At 43.2% G+C, this 10,506-nt stretch overlaps 1 protein-coding gene across 1 annotated transcript in view; it reads right to left on the reverse strand.

Moving 5' to 3' along the window:
• SOCS7 (suppressor of cytokine signaling 7) overlaps positions 1-10,506 on the reverse strand; it is a 41,954-nt gene that overhangs the window by 9,155 nt on the left and 22,293 nt on the right. The window contains exon 7 of the mRNA XM_008055712.2: positions 5,495-5,623. Coding sequence (XP_008053903.2) covers positions 5,495-5,623 — 129 coding nt within the window. The remainder of the gene's footprint in view (positions 1-5,494; positions 5,624-10,506) is intronic.

Raw genomic sequence — 10,506 nt, forward strand, 5'->3', positions numbered from 1 at the left:
GGCAAGTTTTTTTTTTTTAAAGTCAGTGTTCTCACTCTGTCACTCAGGATGGAGTGAAGTGGCAGCCTCAAACTCCTGGGCTTAAGTAATCCTCCAACCTCAGCCTCCTGAGTAGCTGGAACTACAGGTATGTGCCACCATGCCATGCCCAGCAAATTTTTTTTTATTTTTTTTTTTACTTTTTTTGAGTTGGAGTCTCCCTCTGTTGCCCAGGCTGGAGTGCAGTGACACACTCACGATCACTGAAGTCTTGACTTGCTGGGCTCAGGTGATCCTTCCACCTCAGCGTTCTAAGCAGCTGGAACTACAGGCACGTGGCACCACACCCGGCTAATTTTTTTTTTTTTTTTTGTAGAGATGAGGTCTCACCAAATTGCCCAGGCTGGTTTAGAACCCATGAGCTCAAGCAATCCTCTCACGTCAGCCTCCCAATGTGCTGGGATTATAGGTGTGAGCCACTGTGCCCAGCCAAATTTTTTTATTTTTATTTTTCCTTTTTGTAGAGATGAGGTCTTGCTATGCTGCTCAGGTTGGTCTTGAACTCCTGGGCTCAAGCAATTTTCCCTTCTCGACCTCCCAAAGTGCTGGGATTATAAGCATGAGTCACCACACCCACCCCAAAATAAGTATTTTTTATAAGTCATTATCTTTCAGAGAAATATACTGAAATATTTACAGACAATAAGATATCTGGGATTTGCTCCAAAGTAATAAGAGCTGTAAAAATGAATTTATACATTTTAATATGTGTTACATTTCAAAAAAGTATACTAGTATGCAGTGAGGGAGTGGACAGCTATGTGAACAGGGCAGGAGTGGCCATGGGCCGATAGTTGCTAGGGCTGCGTGATGGGTGGGTACATAGGGTTTATCACACCAGTCTGCATACCAAGCAAATGAACATAAAGAAAAAAATAGGCCCTAAGTATGTCTGGTTTGCAAATATACATAAGGTAGTCTAAAAGAGTTGCTACAGGAGTCATACAGCCAAACCAAGGAGGGGAGCCCTGAGTGGCAGGACTATATACTCATAAAACAAGGGCAAATCGCTTACTAGGGAGATGCCCACAGACTATGATCACAAATTCCCAGGAAAGGCATCCTGGCTTCTTTCACAAGCATCCATGAAATAGTCTCTTTGAGTGTCTCTCATATCTCATCACCAAATATTTGAGAGTTCTAATACACAAAATAATACAGAGCAAAGACAATTCCTTCCTCGGAGGGCTTGGCAATCAGGGAAGATAAAATAACAACAAAGGATATCCCAAAAAGATATTCTGGGGCCACCCAGAGTACCACTTAGCAAATATATTCTGAGTATTTTCTTTCTAAGGCTGAGAGTCCATCACAGACACCACCTGAAACACTTCCTATGTATATACATCTTTAAAGACCATTAAGAGAAGTTGTATCTGTTGAGTGCTAACTCTGTGCCAGATATTATTGTCTTACATATTTTATGTGAATTACTCTTGCATTTCCCAAAACAACCCTATAAGGTAGATACCACAATCATCCCATTTTACCGATGAGGAAACTGAGGCAGGGGAGGTGCAGTTACATGCCTAAGATCATATAGCTATAGCAACTAACTAGCAAAAGCAAGGGTGGCACTAAGTCCTCGAGAACCTATACTTTTTAACCCCTATGGGTAGCAGTGGTTCCAACTAGGAACAATTTTGGCCCCTGGGGAACATACAGAGACACAATTTTGACTGTAATGGCCTGGGGTGGGCAGGCGTGCTCCTGGCATCTAGTGGGATGCAGCTAAACTCAGCCAGGGATGCTGTTAAACTTCTTTCAATGCACAAGGCAGACCCTACAACAAAAAACTGCCAGCCTAAAATGTCAACAGTGCTGAGTTGAGAAAGGAAATATGTATCACTAAACAAGTAATAGTACATTTAATGAGGGTTACAAAAGAGGAAAGAACCAATTTCCTTAAAGAGTTGACCAATTCAAAATGTGACTTTTTTTTTCTTCACATACTTTATAGATGATGAAGACATGTTCACTTTGAGTCTGGCTCTAATAGGGCCAGATGTTTTGTGTATTATCTTTTTTGAGACTGTAGTCCAATGTTAGGGGTTTAGTTTCTAATTGTGAAATGGATAAGGCCGGGTTGAGATGAAATCAGTGACCTCAGATCTGTTGGGACCATGCTTCAATATTACAATGAGAGGAAATAAGGGGAAAACCAAGCTCAGGTGCCATCATTTTTACAAAGGGTCCCTTCCCCTAGATGCTAATTATTCAATTTACTTTCATCAGAGCTTTCCTATTAGTCCTAGCTCTAGCTCTGCAATTCTTGTGCTCCCTGGCATCCCTCTGATGCCAGTCTTGATGCCTCCTAGTGCATCTCTCCTGGGATCTGAGCCAGAAAAACCTGAAATTGTGTGTGGGCTCTGCAACTCACTATACCTCAGTATCTTTAGCTGTTAAGAAAAAATAATAACAACAGAGGAGGATGTAATGTCCCTTAAAGAGCTTTGTAACGGTTAAATGAAATACACTTTACCCCTTGCACGCATTCAGTTATTGTCACTCCAAAGTCTGAACACACAGGCTCCTTTTAGAATTTATTAAGATTCTGACACAGACTGACAGAGTTCAGCCTAAATACGAATACCTGTCTGTTCCTCACCCTAATCCTCTTCCCTAATAAAGACAAGCTTATATAATGCCTATACCTCTATGAGAAGCAAAAAAGGACAGTGAACAATGGCCAAGGACAATACTGGCTTTGTATTCTTTGTCCCTATCCTTAAAAGAGAAGTCACTTATGGTCAAGGGGCAAATAACTCTGCTTTGCCTTTTTGATTGCAATTTTAAGTGCAAATAGATACCCTATGTAAGCATTCAATACAGGTTCTAAAAAGACGCCCCCACTAACAGACATGGTTCTACCTTCTTTACATTAGCTTCCACAAATGCCAGCAATACAATTTTCAGTTTGATTATTGCTACCTTTCCCCATAATAGAAGGTGGTAAATAAAGCATAGGATTTGGACTTAGTTGGGCCCAGGTTTTTTTCTGGCTTTAGCACTTATCAACTTAGTTATCTTTAGAGTAAGTAACTTAACTTTTGAGACTTAGTCTCAGTTTCTTCACTGGCAAAATGAAAATAAGTCTTATTTTTTTTAATAGTTTGATCTACTATCTAACTTTGAGGTTGTTGTTTAAAAAAGAAAATGGAGATATTTAAATAAAGAACCTGACCAAATACCTGGCACATAATAGGCACTCAATAAACAGTTGCAAATATTACATGCTCTAGCCATAAATACAAAGTTAAGAATCTTAGTAAAATTTCTGCAGCCAGGCACACTGGCTAGTGTCTGTAATCCTAGCACTTTGGGAGGCTGAGGCAAGAGGACTGCTTGAGTCCAGGAGTTCAAAACCAGCCTGGGCAACTTGGCGAGACCTCATCTCTACCAAAAATAAAAAAATTGACCAGGTATGATGGCCTGGTACTACCAGCTACCCAGGAGGCTGAAGTGGAAGGATCGCCGAAGTTCAGAAGTCGAAGCTGTAGTGTACCACTGTACTCCAGCCTGGGCGACAGAGTAAAATTCCGACTCAAAAGAAAGAAAAAGAAAGACTTATGCAGACAGGGTACATTTGTGAGATGAAAGTGAGCTGTATGAGTCTCTACGAAGTTTCTCAATCCTCTACAAGTAGTGAGATGCTCTGGAATCCAGAACCCTTCTGCAGTTTCCCAGGTTCGCCCACAAGCAGAGCTAGCTCCCACCAGTGCTGCCATGGCCCTGCGATGACCTGGCTTGAACATGTGCTCTTGTCTTTGTCTTTCTACCTGTCTCCTCTTTGAGGCTATGAGCTCTCTGGGGACAGAGATGTAGCTTATTTTTTATACTAAGCTTTAAAATAAATGTTTGTTAAGTGAATACCCCCACCCCAAAAGTCACAGACTTTTTTTTGGAGTTGGAGTCTCACTCTATCACCTAGACTGGAGTGCAGTGGCTCGCTCCCGGCCACTGCAGCCACGACCTGCTAGGCTCCAGCGATCTTTCCACCTCAGCCTTCCAAGTAGCTGGAACTACAGGTGCGTGCTACCATGTCTGGTTAATTTTTGATTTATTGTAGAGACGAGGTCTTGCCATGTGGGTCTCAAACCCGCAGGTTCAGGCAATCCACTCGCCTCAGCCTCCCAAAGTGTTGGGATTACAGGTTGAGTCACTGAGCCCGGCCAAGTCACAGACTTTAAAATTGGTAAGCAGAGTCAATTCCTTTAAGAAAGGATCTAACTTTCCCTTTAACCAAGTCAATTGCACAAGACCCAACTGTGTTGACAGCACTGATGCAAATACTAAATCAAGTGAGAATTAATAGTCACACCCTGCCATGACTTATTTATTTATTTATTTATTTATTTTATTTATTTATTTTTGAGTTGGAGTCTCACTGTCACCCAGACTGGAGTGCAGTGGCCGTTCCCGGCCACCGCAGCCTCGACCTGCTGGGCTCCAGCAATCCTTCCACCTCAGCCCTCCGAGTTGCTGGAACTACAGGCCCGCGCTACCACGCCCAGCTAATTTTTTTGATTTATTGTAGAGATGAGGTCTCGCTGCCCAGGTGGGTCTCGAACCCACGGGCTCAGGCAATCCACTCACCTCAGCCTCCCAAAGGCGCGAGATTACAGGCTGAGCCACCGAGACCATGACTTACTTAAATCACCAAGATTTTAAAAGCATTCCTGTCACCTGGCTCAATCCTGTTCCTGATGTTCTGCCTGAGGCTTCCCTGCAACTCCTACATTTCAGAACAATTTCTTGGCACCCTGTGTAAGAATCTTAATTTGCCTCAGTGGGAAGGCATGAGGTTCTCCTTGTAAGTTACACATACCTCACATTATATGCCTGTCCTTTTACTCTACCCAACACTACAAAGGCAGATTCCCCCAAAACAATCCCCTCTCCATTCCCCAGAGCAGTGGGTGGGAAGACTACCAACCACACCTGCACAGCTCCCAAATGGACAAAAGTCTTTGTATCCATCACTGGTAGGGATAGTAAGATCCAGCAAGTGTAGGTACAAAATGGGCACACCCAGAACAGACATGTCATAACAGAGCAAAACTGAATTCAGCCCCTTGACAGTCACCATTGCCTTTCTGGTGAACACTCTCTTTCCTACTCCTGTGGAAATGACCTCTGTCTCACATGTGTTGGGATGCCCGGATCAGGCACAAGGAAACACCTCAGATGTCAAATGTTCACATGATGCCTGGACATCAAAGGTGGGAGCAGTTTTCTCATCCAAACGGTCAGAGAAGCAAAGATTCCTCCTCAGTATGTTGCGGATTAGTGTACAAAGGCAGGGGATTAACCACTGAACTCTGTAAGAAGAGTGGTTGCTATAACAGCCAGGAGAAAATGCCTTAAGTAAGTGTGGCCTTTTGTGGAGGAGGTGCATTTTGATACTGTGCTGGATCACACCCAAGTTAAATAATTAATATAACTACAGTCTTACCTGGAACCCTGGATCTTAAGAAATAGAGAAACTTCCCATTCTTGGAGTGCATAATTGCTCTCTTAATAAACTCTACAACAGATTGACAGCGATCCTCAAACTTGGGATGACACCACAGGCTGAAGGTTCCTGCCATGGAAAATTAAGAAATAAAAACTTTAAAACTTACTTTAGAAGATATGAGAGGGTCACTGGAACATTTTAGCAGTGAATCTCCCTTTTGGGAGGGCAGTTGTGGGCAAGCGAGGAAAAAGGTCCCTGAGGCTACCTGTTCTTGCTTATCCCACAATCAATGGAAAAAAGATGTCACCTTTTGAATACATAAACCAGGTCTTATGTGGGTTTTATTAGATAAGCAAGTATAGGTTTAGTACACCTTATCCGAGATGCTTGGGACCAGAAGTGTTTTGAATTTGGGTTTTTTCCTGATTTGGGAATATTTGCATTATACTTACCAGCTTAATCATCCCTAATCCAAAAATCCAAAATCTAAAATGTTCCAATGAGCATTTCCTTTGAGCATGATGTCAGCATGCAAAAAGTTTTGGATTATGATGCATTTTGGATTTCAGATTAGGTATACTCAACCTGTAATAAATTCAAGTCAGAAAAAAAGGACGGCCGGGCTCGGTGGCTCAGTCTATAATCCCAGTGCTTTGGGAGGTTGAGGTGAGTGGATTGCCTGAGCCTGCGGGTTCAAGACCCGCCTGGGCAACTTGGCAAGACCTCATCTCTACAATAAATCAAAAATTAGCCGGGTATGGTAGCGCGGGCCTGTAGTTCCAGCTACTTGGAAGGCTGAGGCTGAAGTATCGCCGGAGCCCAGCAGGTCGAGGCTGTGTGGTGGCTGGGAGTGTGCCATTGCACTCCAGTCTGAGTGACGGAGTGAAACTCCAAATCAAAAAAAAAAAAAAGGATATAAAAAAAATTGTCAAGTATGCACATTCATCCTTAAATCACAGACTTTCCATATTTATTTATATAATACCTAGTATAGATAGCAAGTGTGGATATATATATAGAAAGTCATACATTGCTTAATGACAGGGAGACAAGCTGAGAAATGCATTATTAGGTGATTTCATCTCTGTGTGAATATCGTAGAGTATACTTACACAAACCTGAATGGTACAGCCTACTACACACCTAGGCTATATGGTATGTCCTACTGCTCCTAAGGTTACAAACCTGTATAGCACATTACTGTACTGAATATTGTAGCCAACCGTAACACCATGGTAAGCATATTTAACATACTTAAACACAGAAAAGGTACAGTAAAAATATAGTAATATATCTTATATGCAGTCTGTCATTGACCAAAACATCATTACATGGTGCACAACTGTATGCGTGTGTGTGTGTTTGTGTACATATACAAAAGGTCCTTGAATAAAGTCATCTTAGTCAATGTCATTCTGTTATAACATTGATGAGAAAAAAAACTGGATTCCTGGCCAGGGCCACTGTCTGTGCAGTCTGTACGTCCTCCCCACATCTGAGTTGCTTTTCTCTGGGTACTCTGGTTTCCTACCATATCCCCAAGATGTGCATGTGAGGCTAAATGGCATATCCAAGTTTCTCCATGTGTATGAGTATGCTGTGATGGGATGGCACCCTGTCTAGGGTTGGGTCCTACTTTGTGCCCTAAACTGGAATAATGGGGAAATAGCTATCTTGTTTGTATTAATCTTTTCTAAATGTATATATAACTCACATTTATTTTGATGTTTAATATTAGAAGTGTTTTGTTCTTTATTTAGAAATTTTGGATGTTTTTGTGACCAGAAATACGCCATAGGAACTAGACTCTTGTTTATATCAATTAGCCTGTGGTAAAATTGGTTTCGCTATACATCACTTTGCTCAAAGTCAGTTTCCGAGAGCCTACCAACCACCTTATGTGAAGACTTACTGTATATACAGTTGACCCTTTAACAACGCAGGGGTTAGGGGCACCAATCCCCTACACCGTTGAAAATCTACATATAGCCGGGCTTGGTGGCTCAGCCTGTAATCCCGTGCCTTTGGGAGGCTGAGGTGAGTGGATTGCCTGAGCCCGCAGGTTCGAGACCCGCCTGGGCAGGCGAGACCTCATCTCTACAATAAATCAAAAATTAGCCAGGCGTGGTAGCGCGTGCCTGTAGTTCCAGCTACTTGGAAGGCTGAGGCGGAAGGATTGCTGGAGCCCAGCAGGTCAAGGCTGCGGTAGCTGGGAGCGGCCACTGCACTCCAGTGTGGGCGACAGAGTGAGACTTCAACTCAAAAGAAAAAAAAAAGAAAATCTACATATAACTTCTGACTCCCTCAAAACAAAACTAAGTTGACTGTTGAATGGAAGACTTACTGATAACACAAAGTTGATTAACACACATTCTGTATATATATATTACATACTATATTCTTTTTTTTTCTTTTTGGAGTTAGAGTGACTCACTCTTGTCGCCCAGGCTGGAGTGCAGTGGCACACTCATGGCCACCACAGCCTCGACCTGCTGGACTCAGGTGATCCTTCTGCCTCAGTCCTCCAAGTAGGAAGAATGCATGCTACCATGCCCGGCTAGTTTTTCTGATTTACTGTTGAGGTCTCACCAAGTTGCCCAGGCTGATCTTGAACCCTCAGGCTCAGGCAATCCTCTTGCCTCGGCCTCCCAAAGTGCTACGATCACAGGCTGAGCCACTGCACCTGGCCTATACTATATCTTAAAATAAAATGAGCTAGAGAAATGAAAATGTTATTACAAAAAACACAAGAGAAAATATATTTACTATTAAGTAAGAGGAAAGGATCATCATGAAAGTCTTTTCTTCCTTGTTGTCTTGTCTTCACGCTGAGTAGGCTGAGGAAGAGGAAGAGGAGGAGGAGGAGGTGGTGGAAGGGGAGGCAGGTACACTTGGTATAACTTTATGGAAATATATACTAATTTCTGTCTGGTTTTATTTCTCCAAAAATGTTTCTATATGGGACCAATCCTCCTCCTAGCATTTGCGTTGGTTTCAGTGCCTGCATCATAAAAGGGTTCATGTTGTAAAGGAAATCAAAAGCAGTCTTGAATAGTCAGAACCCTTCTGTCAGGCTAATGTCGATTTTTTTCTGGCTGCTTCTTCTATGTCTTTTTCCTCATCACTTGGCACTGCTCAGAAGCACTTGTCTCCACCAAGTCTTCTTCTGTTAATTCCTCTGATGTGGTGTCTGCTAGCTCTTGAATTTCTCCAAGATCCAATCTTGAAACCCTTCATCCCTCACCATTTTTTGCCATATCCACAATCTCTTTCATGATTCCTTTTACTAACTCTGTTGTAAATCCTGTGAAGTCATGCAGGACATCTGGACACAGCTTTCTCCAGCAGGAATTTATTGTTTTGGGCTTGACAGCTTTCACAACTTTTTCTAAAACAATGACAGCATCTAGCTGGGCATGGTAGCTCGTGCCTGTAGCTCCAGCTACTTAGAAGGCTGAGGCGGAAGGATCACTGGAGTCCAGCAGGTTGAGGCTGTGGTGGCAGTGAACATGCTACTGCATTACAGTCTGGGAGACAGAGTGAGACTACAACTCAAAAAACAAACAAACAAAAAACAATGATGGCATCTTCAGTGATGGAGTCCTTCCAGACTTTCATGAGGTTCTAGTGGATTCTCTTCTACAGTACTGACAATTCTCTCTAAAGAGGACCCTGTGTAATAAGCCTTCAAGGTCCTTATGACCCAGGGTTGGTCAGGTAGGCCTTGCACCCTGAACCGCCAGGATAAGATCTGACCACCCACAACCCTGACTAAGTAAATGACTATCTCGTTTTTATTATTCGTTCTTAAATGTATGTATTGTTCAAGCTGAGCTGGAGATACTGTGTTTGGGGGCAAGTAGACCACTTGGACATAGTCAGCGTTGACCCTGTGGGGTTCAAAAGAACTTTGACAGTCCCTTACTGGCAACAGACACCCTGACTTCAGGGACAAAGCATCAATGGAACCAATCCAGAGAAAGGTTCTCATCCAAGTCTTCTGGTCTTACAACCAAAAGACTAGCAGCTGGTATTTATCTTTTCCTTTTAAGGCTCGGGGTTAGCAACTTTATAGGCAACGGCAGTCCCAATCATAAACCAGACTGCCTTTGCACAAAACAGTAGAGTTACAGTGTCCCTTCATAACTTAAATCCTGGTGCTTGCTTCTCTTCCTTACTAATAAATGTTCTTTGTGGCTTTTTAAAAAAAAAAACAAAATTGGACACTTTGCATTAAAAATCTGTTCAGGCTGGGTGCAGTGGCTCAGTCTGTAATTCCAGCACTTTGGGAGGCTGAAGCAAGAGGATTGTCTAAGCCTGGGGTTTTGAGACCAGCCTGGGCAACTTGGTGAGACCTCGTCTCTAAAATAAATCAGAAAAATTAGCCAGGTGTGGTGGCGTGTTTCTGTAGTTCCAGCTGCTTGAAAGGCTGAGGCAGAAGGATCACCTGAGCCCAGAGGTCAAGGCTGCGGTGGACATGAGTGTGCCACTACACTCCAGCCTGGGCGACAGAGTAAGACTCCAAAAAAAAAAATCTGTTCAGGCTTGGCGCGGTGGTTCATACCTGCAATCCCAGCAATTTGGGAGATGGAGGTGAGAGTATTGCCTGAGTTCAGGGGTTTGAGACAAGCCTGGGCACCTTGGCAAGATCTTGTCTCTACAATAAATCAAAAAATTAGCCAGGCATGGTGGCATGCACCTGTGTGGCTCCATCTACTTGGAAGTTTGAGACAGAAGGATCACATGAGTCTAGCAGGCTGAGGCTGTGGCGGCCATGAACGTATCACTGCACTTCAGCCTTGGAGACAGAGTGAGACTTGTACTTTAAAAAAAAACCGCCGGGCTCGGTGGCTCAGCCTGTAATCCCGCACCTTTGGGAGGCTGAGGTGAGTGGATTGCCTGAGCCCGCGAGTTCGAGATTCGCCTGGGCAGCGAGATCTCATCTCTACAATAAATAAAAAAATCAGCCGGGTGTGGTAGTGCATGCCTGTAATTCCGGCTACTTGGAA

Source organism: Carlito syrichta, unplaced genomic scaffold (genome assembly GCF_000164805.1).
Source record: "Carlito syrichta isolate Samal-C Ts95f unplaced genomic scaffold, Tarsius_syrichta-2.0.1 Scaffold301933, whole genome shotgun sequence".
NCBI classification, from domain to species: Eukaryota; Metazoa; Chordata; class Mammalia; order Primates; family Tarsiidae; genus Carlito; species Carlito syrichta.